The sequence below is a fragment of the Tympanuchus pallidicinctus genome, unplaced genomic scaffold, assembly GCF_026119805.1.
Source record: "Tympanuchus pallidicinctus isolate F22 unplaced genomic scaffold, pur_lepc_1.0 scaffold18, whole genome shotgun sequence".
Classification (NCBI taxonomy): Eukaryota; Metazoa; Chordata; class Aves; order Galliformes; family Phasianidae; genus Tympanuchus; species Tympanuchus pallidicinctus.
Genome location: NW_026294699.1, coordinates 8,235,658 through 8,248,058, shown reverse-complemented (window position 1 = coordinate 8,248,058; position 12,401 = coordinate 8,235,658). Strand labels below are relative to the sequence as shown.

The 12,401-nt window shown below is 52.1% G+C and overlaps 1 protein-coding gene across 1 annotated transcript; it reads right to left on the bottom strand.

Annotated features, from left to right (window-relative positions):
- Positions 1-1,727: 1,727 nt before the first annotated feature.
- SCNN1G (sodium channel epithelial 1 subunit gamma) lies at positions 1,728-12,179 on the bottom strand. Its single transcript, XM_052680536.1, has 13 exons — positions 12,091-12,179; positions 11,525-11,843; positions 10,564-10,858; positions 9,943-10,136; positions 8,915-9,018; positions 8,321-8,484; positions 5,568-5,666; positions 4,324-4,441; positions 4,129-4,207; positions 3,978-4,035; positions 3,678-3,739; positions 3,423-3,498; positions 1,728-3,209 (listed from the first exon to the last, which is right to left on the bottom strand). The coding sequence occupies exons 1-13, from the start codon at positions 12,116-12,118 to the stop codon at positions 2,820-2,822; spliced, it is 1,986 nt and encodes a 661-aa protein (XP_052536496.1). The 5' UTR covers positions 12,119-12,179; the 3' UTR covers positions 1,728-2,819.
- Positions 12,180-12,401: the final 222 nt, after the last annotated feature.

Here is a 12,401-nt window from a genome sequence, read left to right as displayed (position 1 = left end):
GCGGCGCAGCTGAGGTACAGCCCATAATACTATGCTATAGAGGGGGAGTGCTGCAGAGGGCCCCAGGGCACTGCTTTATGATCCCTTCCCATGCTCTGGGGACAACATGTAAAATATTTTGTGACCAATGAACTTTTATAACGAGAAGGAGACCGAGGGATGATTGCTCGCCTCAATTATCTCAAGGAACTCGTTGTACCTTTCAGGATCGGTTATGTAAACTTGGGTGAGAAGGTCTTAAAATATAAAAGAGGAAGAACTGTAGCAATATTGCCCTATGAAAACACTGTGATTCATGGTGACTCCAAGCGGCAGCGGGCTTTAGCTGTGCTTCACAGCGATTGCATCTTCCGCTGGGACCGCAGCGTGCTCTTAGTTTCAGATGAGTTAATGAGTGAATGCGGACGTTTTTCCATCTCTGGGGGTATACCTGGGGAAAAGAACGAGGACAAAGATGCAGAGGAATGGTCATGTCTCGGGATGCTGCATGAGGCTGGGCTTCCACAGCCAGCTGGAAATCCTCAGGTCTGATTTGGGTTTCACGGATTGACTGGAGGGCGCCAACACACAGACCGTGGTGCAGGAGAGGACAGAACGCCCGAACGCACCATCCGTGGGCCCGGAGCAGGGCTGTTTTCATGTTTGCAGCTCCAGCTGTGTTGCAAGCAGGCTGGGAGCAGAGCGAGTCCCAGCTCAGCTCTGAGCTGAAGCATGATCTCAGCGTGAGCCAGGGGAAGCGCCGCATTAGCAAGGAACTCGCCGCGCTGCATTCCGTGGTGCTCCGCGCGGCACAGCGCAGTGCCGGCCAGCAACCGTGCCCATGCCGTGGTGCCCGGAGCGCCGGGTGGGACAGAGCATGCCCCATGCCCGTGCCCTACATCCGCATCCGTATCCTGTATCTATGTCCCATGTCCCGTGTCTGTGTCCCATGTCTGCTGTCCCTTGCTCACGTTTGTGTCCCTCGTCTCCTGTCTCAAGTCCTGTGTCAGTGTCCGTGTCCACATCCATGTCTCCCATCCCGTGTCTCTCATCCCATATCCATGTCCAAATCCATGTCCCCTATCCCATGTCTGGTGTCCCATATCCCCTGTCCAATATCCATGTTCATATCCATATCCCCTGCCTATTGCTGTGGTCCAGCTGCCCTGGCCGGGTGCCCTCACTCTGTGCTCTCTGTGCTGTGTGTAGCATCCCTGTTCTTAACCAGGGGGTGCTCAGGGCTCAGTCGCAGTGCCCTGCAGGCGGTGGGGTAACGGTGCTCCGTATGGGTCAAAGCACCACACTGTGGCTGTTATCTGTTCTGGCACCATTTCATTACACTTTTCTGGGTCAGGATGAGTAAGTTCATGTCCTGAAAAAATTAAAGGTGAATAAGAAAGGCAATGCACACCTGTTCCTGCTGTGTCACAGGTGGGGGCTGAGCCCGAAGGCCTTTCCCATAGGCACGTGCCAGAGATGCCTTTCCCCAGCCCCGGCCATTTACATTAATGAGGCATTCAACCCTCAAACCTGTTTGTGGCCCACCGAAAGAAAGGGGACTCTCAGGTACCATCCACCCTGTCGATGCTGCACAGCCACGTCGGTGGCACCACCAGGAGTGCAGAAGACCCTTGGATGTAAGGAAGAAGCTGTTCACACTGAGGGCAGTGAGACAGCAGCACAGTGTGGTCAGGGCAGAGCTGCCCCTGCTCCCTGCATGAAACAACCTCAAAAAAAAGTAGGAAGCATTTATTCAAAAATATATCTTTATTTTTTTTAGTTTATGAGCTATTTAAATAATCCAGTTAAAATATATTTTATTGCACATGAAAGAACCATTCTGGACTCTCACTTTCCTATATAAAATAAGTTCATCTAGAGAGAAAAAGCAAGAGAGGGACTCCTGTACACACACATGCATGCACACTTGCACATTCACTACTCAATACCACGGCAGCCAACAGCTGCAGGCAGTGAGGATGGGCTGCAGCAGACACTGCAGGAGCAGGAGTCAGGCAGGAGCCCACAGGAAGGCAGCTACAGGCCAGGGAGGAGAAGTTGCAGCCCATCACTGTGCCCCGAGCAGGGCACACACAGAGCCCAGGCAGTGCCAGCAGCTGCTCTAAGGCTGTGTGTAATGAGTGCCTCAAAGCATGTTAGCTGGAAGAAGCTTGCGGGATACCCCATTCATTACTGCAATCTGAATTTGATTTCATGCCCTTTTCGGGTGATTATTTTGGGGAGACTGAGGTCCTCCGACTCAAGCTATGAGTAATTTGCTCTGCACGCACATCTGTGACCGTCCTGACTTTTCCTCCCAGAATAACACCTTTGGAATCAGGATCCTAATCAAAATCCACCTCGAGAACCTTCCTCCTATCCACCCTGTGCTCTTTCCAAACCTTTGTCTTTCCCCTTCCTGCATTCCTGAAAGCCTGGGGTTTTTCCCCCAAGTCAAGCCACACAGCAGAGAGCAATTAGTGTTGATAGTCAGTGTGGCATCAATCTTCTACTATGGAGTAACTCCTGTCCACAAATGATGGGGTGCATGAAGCTGGTTGCTAAGGCAAGTCCTCCTGGCTCAGTGCTGCATCCTGCTCCAACCACCTCCTGCAGTAATTAACTGGGGAATTGGTGCTGTTTGAAGTTCCTAATGTCTCTAAGCCCTCGGCTTTTGTGTCTGAGCTTTGCTCAGAGAGGCTCTGACCGCAAGTTCCATCCCTGAATAAGGGTCTGACCCAACAGCCCTTCAGTGCTCGCTGGGTGTGCACCTCTCATCCTGACACAGGGCAGGGGCATCCACCTCCAACCCTGGCACCTGAACGAGGGGTGAAGGGGCATCAGTGCTGCTCAGCCTCCAGCGTGTCGGGGAGCTGCTCCGTGAAGGCGGTCTCCAACCGCAAAGTGCTGTAGTTTGGGGGGGGAGTCCTGGGCGGGTGGCCCTCCTGCGGCATCGGCAGGCGCAGGGCGGTGTTGAAGGTGGGCAGGTCCTCATCGATGCAGGCCGGGTTGTCGTGGCCCTGCTGCTCCACGTCGCCCACCTCGGGGGGTTTGCCCGGCCCGTCCCTTTTCCGGTGGTTCCACCACTTCTTTGCTTTCTGCCATTGGCGCCGCATGACAATGGAGAACGAGTCGATGAAGAAGACCTCGATGATCTCGATGACGCAGACAACTGAGCAGCTCATCCACAGGCCCAGCTGCCCGCCAAAGTTGGACAGAAGGATGACGATCTGGGGGACAGGAGAGCACAGAGTCAGAGGGCACCTGCTGCAGAGATGCTGTGCTGTGCCCAGGGCTTGCAGTCAGCCCCCCCCGCCTGCCACACTGCTCAGGGCAGCCTGGAGAGCTGGGCAGGGCAGGGCAGAGACTGGCCCCCCCCATGGCCAGCTGACAGCCCCCAGCCTGCAGGAGGAAGGTGGCACAGCCCTCGTGCTCCCACTCACCGTGTTGGCAGGGTTCTCTGAGATGAAGCGTTCATTCAGGTCTTTGTAGAACACCATGAGGTTCACAAGGTCCGTTCTGAGAGGGGGTTTGGTAAAACAATAACATGAAACATACTGAAAAGCTATGCCAATAACCAGTTGGACCAGTAGGGCTGGGCCGCTCTAAGGGAGCTTTTTCCCCAATTGCCATCATTAAGGCTGCTGAGATTGTATCTGAGCTTGAGGTGCAAGCTAGAAACAGAAATGGCAACTTACTTGTTCAGCTTCTTGTTGTTTTTCTGTCCTTTGTCCCAGGAGAGTACTCGAAGCATCCAGTCCTGGAAACAAACACAGAAAATAGTGCTACAGCTGTATGCACTTGTGCAGAGATTCACTAGAAAAGCTCCACACCTCCTGGGACCAGGTTGGACTCCAGAAACAGATGTCTGTGATGAGTCAGCTGTCCCACGGGCACATGAGCCAAACTCCAGCTTAACAGCTGACATACACCCCAGACCCCACCTTGGGGTCTGTTAGCAAACTGAGCTGTCACGACTGTGCAGGACAGGAACTGACCTCAGATGCAATGGAGGGCCACTGGGCAATGCTGGTGGTGAGTGCCCACTCCTTGAAGCTGCAGGGAAAGGCAGACAGTGAGCGGTGAGCCTGCGCCCACGCACCTCCGCACCTCCTGCCTCCGGCAGGACTCACTGCAGGCAGGACTCACCTGCAAGCATCCTTACAGATCTGCTGGCAGCCCAGCTGCTCCTTCACAAACTTCTCGTGCAATTTGTAGTAGCAGTACACTGCAAGAAAGGAACGTGATGGGTATGTGAAAAGCTGAAAAGAAAAGCAATGATCTTTTGCTGAAATGGGGCTAACAAGGTGCAGGTGGCCCCTGTGGCCATCACCTGGCACTTACTCCAGTTGGGGTTCTTCTTGTAGTTGCAGTACTCCGCCCCATTGGGCAGCGGCTGTGCATACTGGGCACAGCCACAGGACTCTACCATGGCTTTCTGGAAGCAAGAGTGTAGGCAAATCTGGGAAGAAAAAACATAAACTGTGCCTCAGAAATAGAGACTGCTGCCCTGTGCTTGTATAGCGCTGCCCCCAGCTCCCAAAAACTTGCCCCGCTCCTGACAGCAGCAACAGAATGGGAACCTCGGGCTCTGCCAGCAGTGAGCCCAAGCAGAGCAGGAGCCCTGTAGGTTGTGATGTAGTGCAAAAACAGGAATGTAATCATTGTAAGGGGAGATGCTCCCTTCCCTCACAGCCCTGCAGTTCTTCCCATGGCCAGGGAGGTTTTCAATGGCACCCAGTCTGTGGAATCACAGTGTGGTGGGTGAGTGACTTGCTTGTGAGAAATGTTCATGACTCTGATTTGTGTTGATGCAAATTTGGAAATAAAAAATTGGAAGGGTTAAAAGAGAAGTGGAGGCAGTGTTCAGTGCTGAACTGCTTCATGAGTTGGAGTAAGCATGATCTGAGCTTTGCTTCTAAAACTCTGGGTGATATCTTTTTTACCCAATCCCAGCTCACTTGAGCCTTGACTTCTGGTAAAGAACTGTTATTAAAAACCTAGATAATGTCTGTGTGATCCTGTCTGGCAATGCAGCGCAGCGGATTTCAGGTATAGTACACATAAAACAAAAACCCAGCCTACACACAGGGTTTGCAGAAGGCAGCAGCTAATACAGTTATCATTCTTCAGTTGTTCTGACACTATCCAAGAAGACCCAATTACAGAAACCATGCAAAATTAGTGGAAACTTACTCTGCAAACAAACATTCTGCTATCTGGATACTGATTAGATGGTATCTGTTACTCTTGGAGTCCTAAAGGTCACAATTTCTGGCTTCAAGGGTTACTAAGCTGCAACATTTACTTGGCCAATATTTTCCAGTCTCACATTGCTTGAAAATTGCCTAATGAGCTCATGTTCTCTCTTTATCTAACAAGGTGCCTAAGGGAACTTCAAACATCAACCACTTAGGAATAAAACTTGGATTCAAAAAAGTGCTGAGGCATTTTACATTGGTGATTAAAAGCAGTGACCCTGTGCATGTACTGTTAACAATCTCAGATCTGAACCACAGAATACTGTTGAGCTTTTCATGAAGGTAGTTTTCAAGCAATTGATAAAAACAAATGCAATAGAGATTTACCTGGAGGGAGTAGCTCTTGTTATAGAGATTTTCTACTGGTATATCAGCACCAGTCTCTGTGCAATCACTGTAGGGTTTGCTCAGCTTGCGGGACCGTGTCTGAGAACAGGAAAAGAACAATCTCAAGTTCCGGGCATCACAGAATGCACAGCATTTAGCAGCAGTTCATTGGAATTCTAAGACCTGAAGTGATGGGAAAGGTTGGAACAGCATATTTACTTTCTGTCATCTCAAATGATTATAAAAGGGTTTCTGATTTGTAATGCTCATATCCGAAAAGTGCCCTAGCTGGGCTACCTGGTGTCTCTCTGCACCACCTCTGCAGAGGTGCTGTGGTGGCATCACTGCAACACTGCATGGCTTCTCTAGAAAATCCTCACACTGGGTTCCTCTCCCTGCAGGGTCCAAGGGACCATACACCACTCATCCTGGGGAGAAGGCCCAGGGCTTCACAGCCCTGTGCTGCACTGAGCTGCTCCTGCTCTATGGGGAGCGGCACTTCAGGCTCCACCAGTGCTCAACAGCACCTCTCCAACATCACTCCAAGTGAAATGTTTGTGTCGCCCTCAGCACCGTTTCCATGAACTGCTCTGACCTTTCTTCTGTTGAATGCTCGCAGCTTTCCCTATTTTGCAGTCTCTGCCCAGAGAAAAGAGCTCAGCAGTGCCACGTGCTGTGCTCACGTGTGACTTGGATCCCTCACACTGAGCAGACTTGATCCAGGTAACACTGCTGCTTCCTGCAGCCCTTGCCTCCCCGAGCGCCATATTCCCTCTATCTTTCTGCTGACATTATCCACTTTATGGCAAAGAAAGTGGTCTGAAATGACAAGAAACAATGCATGCTTCAGAATCCATTCACCTGTCTTTGCAAACAGAGTTTGAATCAGTGGCTGAACCCTTAAAGGACCCGTTCTGTAGGAAGTGACAGATGCTGCCTACGTCTGAGGCACTGACTGCAGACCGACGGGTTCCCGAGGCCACGCCTGGCACCAAGCATCACCCCTCTTTCTCACTGCAGGAATGATAACTCTGCAAGCATGGACCTGGCAACAGAAAGCCCTGGCATGCCACTGCAAGTTGCTGCTTTTAGAAATATGCTCAAAACTCTCTTTGCAGGGTACAGAAATTTGGGACTTCAGTATTACAGACAACCTAATGCCTCTGGCAGATGATAGATTCTTCGTACAGATTTTTCTTTTTGTCATGCCTTATACCCCTGCAAAAGCATACTTCATTCAGGTTCTGAAATAATTTCCAAACTAAACATTTACCTGAAGTACTGAAACTCCTACCAAGCAATGCCTTGTTTGCATTCCTAACATCTTGGAATATTTTTAGAGGGAGGGCGGTCCTAGTACCCAGCAGAAATACATGAGCCATAGCCCAGACACTGATGTCTGCATTTGGTAAAAGGCCCTTGCCATGCTCAGGCCTACAGAGCAGTGTTGTGTGTGGCACATGGCTGCTGTGTCCTCCTTCACACCCTTGGATGTGGGGATGTGGCTGAACCAGCAGTTTGGCTGCAGCCTGCTGGGCCGACTCCCTGCAGCCCTGCTTGGCTGCAGCCTTGCACTTGCCTCTCTGTTTCCCTGCAGCACCACACTCTCCAGGTGCAGGCTGCTGCTTTGGTCCAGACACCAAGTCCAGCTTCCATTTCAACCGATACTTTTAGGATGTAATCAGACCAAATCTTCATGCCAAATCTTTTGAACGCAGCTACCAGGATGTGTTCAGTCTTGTTTCTTATGCTGTGTGCAATAGCCCAAACGTACCGTGCCAGGGAACTTTTACAGCAAATACTGATGCTCCATCTGCAATGACTTTCTCCCATGCAATGTATGAGTTATAGCAGAAATACAGTTTGGTAAGAGTTTGCCTCCTTTCATTCTCATTTTGATGCCTCCTGTTTGCTTTCTGGTTTTTAGGCAGTGTTTATCCCTGCCTGTTCCACCAAGCAGTTGGTGCCCATTTTCCAGTCCTAACTATCTGCACATTTTAAAACCATCAGCTCTGTCCTTAATGCCTTTTCTAATGCATGGAGTATCTTGATCTGGCACACCCAAGGGCATACAAGAGCAGGCTGATCAGTTTGACCTATCAGTGATGAAAGGGCAGAGCTAAAAGGCTCCCCTAACAGCCCATCCAGATGAAAGGGGAATGCCTGGCTCTGCTGATGGCACTACTCTATGCGGGAAGGAGCCTCCTGGGTCAGGTGCCTGTCTGCACTGCGCTCACTGGGGAAACCTGTGAAATCCGGGCTGAAGGCAGAACCATTACCACCAAGGTTTACTTTGCAGCTGGGACAGCAAGAAACCAAACAAAACAAAACGTGCACCCTCCAGACTGCTGTGGTTTGGTCATCCCACAGATCTGGCCCTAATGCAGGCTGCCACCGCCCTGCTCAGCCTCTGCTGACCCTGCAGCCAAACTAGGTGTTTGGTTGCCCAGTGCTGTGGCTGTGAGCTCTGCAGTGAAAACAACAAAAACCCTGGAAAGCCAGAGATAGAGAAAAGGAAGGGCAAAGCAAATCCCTAGGAGCGGCAGCTTTATGAAGACCTGACCTTTGACCTGTGCTAAGGAGAACTTTGCTCAGAAAAGTACTATCAGGATTTTCCTGGGGGCACTTCAGCTGTACAGATGGGGTACCAGCTGCCTCCCCAGCTGTGGCTGTGTTTGAACACCGTCACAGCTCACATTTACATCTGTATCATGGAAATAGTGCCGTGCACCTTGAACCTTGGGGACACTCACAAAGTGCATCCCTATGGAGGTGGCTGCCGCTGTCTCAATTTCTGTGCCAATGTCCTCAATGAAGGGATATTCATCTTGGTCGTGGACAATGATCTTGGCTCCTGACGACGTCACCAGGAAAGGGTTGTAGTCTGCTTCGTCGATGTACAGAACAACCTGCAGCCCTGAAGGACAGAGAAGCAGGGGCTGCATTACACCAGAGCTAGAGCCCACTTGTTCTGGGCAGGATGGGCAGCGGTGTGCTGCGCACTACGTGGCAGTTTACTAAATGCAGTTTAAGAACCAAGCGATGCCTCTGCTGTGCTAGGCAGCAAGTGGTGGCCCTGCACAGCCCTGAGTACAACAAACAGACGGCGTCTCCTCAGAAGGAGCAGAAATTACTTTAAGAAGTTATATAACTGGGAAGCAGTAATTTCAGATTGGAAAACATTAGTGATGCAATGATATTATCTTTGTATTCTCTGGCAACAGTTTGCACTAGTTCAAACAAGCACTTCCCCAATCAGGCTGCACATCTAGAGCCAACACATCAGTCACCCTCCAGCAGGATCCAGTTTGCCGAGCAGCACGCTGACAGCTCTGCCAGCTCCTTACCGTATTCACTGCCGCCAGTGGAGGTGCTCAGCACCGTCCCGTTCTCCCCACTGTTGAAGGTGTAGCAGTTGCCATGCAGGGGGTGATGGAAACGTGTGAAGTGCCTGAGAAATCAAACATTGTTACATTGCCCCCTCTGCAGTTTTAACCGTCTCTGGCAGAAACTCAGCAGGTTTGGATGTTGCTTTGGCAGAGACAAAGCAGGATAGGATTTTTCTTTTTTCTTAAAAATGCTTCCCCTTCCCTACCCCCCCCCCTTCCTTAATATCTTGAAACTACACAGAAACATGACCTGGTTTAACAGCACCTGGAAATTAAAAGTTTTGGAGGCTTTCAGGGGGGAATGGGGGCTCAGAATTACTGTGCTAGCAGGAAAGGGGCAGTGGAGGGCAGAGTCCTTTTTCATCCAACAGCCTAGTGTCTATAGGGACACAGACCTTCACTTTGCAGGAAAGATGCCTCAGCCACTGCCATGTCACACCCTTGTGATTCAAGCACATTCATGTTTCTCCTGAGAATCTCCCCTCCCACTCAAGCAAACGTTGTAATTCCAAGAAAATATTACATACTTGTGTGATCACAGACATAAGTAAAGTGCTTCCAGAAAAGATTCAGCAATGCCTGCTGAGTGCAGCCAGCTTTGCACAGTGGGAAAACTGCCAAAGCCACGTACAAGTGCAATTCTATCCTGACGGCTGCACCTGGGAGCTCTGCTGTTGTCCCCAGCATTGAGGGATGTTTTCACTGCTGCCAGGGCACACAGCAATTGCACTGCAGTAATTGTAAGCAGGTGGACCTGATTACGTCCAAAACAATTATGTCCAACTAATCCAGTTTTATCTGAAACATGGACAGCAGAAACTAAGACAAATAAAACTAAAGACCGTAACTGAAGTTCCTTAATACGTGAAAGTTTGCTTTCATTTAGAAGTGGAAGTGGTTCTTGCTGGAATTCAGCAAACGCCAGACATTAAATTTCTCTGTACTATACACTTACACTTATGGACTTGGAAATAACTGGCACTGACCTTTTGTCACAAGATAGGCCATCAAAAAAACATGTCAGCAGAAGGTCATCAGCAGAATAACTCAATTCTTCTTTAGTCTCCAAGGGAATCTGTGCCATGATGTTCATGTAATGCAGCTTGTACCACTCTTGGATAGCATTAACACCAGAACTGAATGTATAAAGTGCACACTCACTGCTGTTGTTTGCATCGCACTGACAATTACAAAGGGGAAGAAGCATTTCAGATGGAAAGAAATGATGTGTTCTATCAAGTATGCCTGGTATCATTTCTTTCTCTCAGTAATAATCACGTGACATTACAGTGGCAGCAAGTGACAAAAGGGCACCAAAGACCTTTCATCTGGGGCCAAATGGTTTGACCAAATGTTTCATACCCATAGGAAGGGTCGTAGATGGCATTAGGTCTATGTTGGCTGTACTTCACTGTTGGCATTTCTATTCCAGAGAGCTGAAGGTGGGTATATAGGCCACCACGGAGGCACAGCAGAATGGGTAAAAGATCAGTCGGAGCTTTAATCGCTGCCATTAAACAAGCAATAGATCTGTCCAGTGGGATGCCTGCCCCAGCCCCTTTGCCACCCCACAAGGAATATGCTGGCTAGGGAAGGGTGGCACTCACCAATTGGAAGCCGATGATGTCATTTGAATCTCCAGAGTTCACTATGGACGAGTCCCTGTGGAAGACGCTGCCCTCCACTTTCCTCTTCCGCCCGCTGCGGAGGTCAATGGCAGTCCTGAAGGAGTTCTCTAACCTCAGCAGTGGGATCTGCCTTAAGAACAGGCTCTCAGTGCCATTCCAGTCACCCGCCGCCCGCCTCACCTTGGACTTGCCCTCTGAGAATCCATAGAACGTCTCCAATGCTTTTTTTGTCTCTCTGTCCAACTCAGATAAATAATCTTTCATCAAACTGTACCTGCGTGGGAGAAAACGTGAGAAAATCACGTTGTTCGCCTCATCTTCCACTTTGTTTAACCCATCTGCAGTACTGCACCACAAATCCCATCGCTCAGGAGCGTCTTTGTCACAGATCTGCTACAACCATTGGCACAGATCTCCTACAATCGAGCTAAGTTAAATCAGTGTGGGTAAGGGGAGTGAAGGGAAATGACCATCAGGAGGATGCTGACCGTGGAGAACCCCCCCAGGGTGCTGAGCTGCCAGAGGGACTGCAGGCAGATCGAGAAGCAGCACTGGTAGGGACACAACCTGGACCAGAAACCAAACGGCAACCGTGGAATATGGGGGCAGCTGGGGAAAGCCGGCAGTGAAACAGACCTCGGCAGAAAGCACGGTAAGGCAGGAAAAAAGCATTGCTGATTGAAAAAGGCAGAGCATCCCGCGAGGGATGGAAAAGGTGACAGAGGAAGGACAGAGCCGCTCCCTTTGCAGTTCTCAGGAGATGGCATTGCTTGTAACGCCGGTCCTGGGAAAAGGGAATCTGATCGGAGCCGCAGAGCCGAGCGGACCGCCCCCGGCACAGAGCCGCCCGGAGCGAAGGCTCAGCGGGCAGCGGGAGGACCGCAAAGGGACGGGGGACGCGAGGAGCCGGGGGACGCGTGACCCCCAGCGCCGGCCTTACTTGTAGGGGTTGATGTTGCAGATGGTGACGGCGGGGAAGGGCAGCTTCTGGAACTGCACGGTGACGGACACGGACGCGCTGTAGTAGTTCAAAAGGAGCTCGGCGCACTGCCAGAGGATCAGCCCCACGGCGCTCAGCGTCAGCAGGATCCAGATGAACCTGCGCAACCGCCCGCGGGACACCACGATGCGGCGGCAGCCGTGCGTGTTGGTGTTGAGGCAGTACCAGCGCATCAGCTCGCGCAGCGTGGGCGCCTGCGGGCCGCGCACCGGCAGCGTCTTCTTGATGCGGGCGGTGATCTTCTTCCCGGGGGCCATGGCTGCGAGCGGAGCGGGGCCGTGAGCCGGGGGAGGCCGCGCGGGAGCAGAGCGGGACGGTGCCCCCCGTCCCACCGCAGCCCGCTCCTCAGGCTCGGCGCTTCGCGAAGTTCCACCGCTCGCAGCCGCGATCCGACGCTCCCGCCCGCTGCGGCGTTAACCCAGCGCTTCCCTCTCCCGTCCCATTTAATGCCGTCGAACGGCGTTTTTTTCCCGAGAAAACCGCATCGCCCCTCTCGCGCCCCTCACCTCGCCCGTCCGGGCCCGAGGGGGCCATGCTGCTCCCGGCCCCGGCGCCGCTCGGATGGCGCTGCGGGCGCCCGCCCCGGCACTACCCCGCCCGCCCGCCCCCGGCCCGCCTCCGGCCCGCCCCCGCCGCACTCCGCGGGCGCCGAGCGCCGCCAGCCGGCAGAGGGGTGGAGACCCGACGAGAGCGGGGCCCGCCTTGCCCTCAGTAAAGGTGGCGGCGCGGCGTCAGCCCAAAGCGGGGATGGCGGGGCGGTCATGTGACGCCGCGCCCCGCCCCGCCCGCCGCATGGCGGCGCCGTGAGGCGGCTGCG

Excerpts from the sequence above, each read along its gene's own strand:
- SCNN1G (XM_052680536.1), bottom strand. The coding sequence starts at position 12,118 with ATGGCCCCCTCGGGCCCGGACGGGCGAG. Across the intron at positions 10,137-10,563 it reads ACATCATCGGCTTCCAATTG|TGCGATGCAAACAACAGCAG; the intron begins GTGAGTGCCACC and ends TGTAATTGTCAG. Across the intron at positions 4,036-4,128 it reads ATCTGTAAGGATGCTTGCAG|CTTCAAGGAGTGGGCACTCA; the intron begins GTGAGTCCTGCC and ends CTTTCCCTGCAG.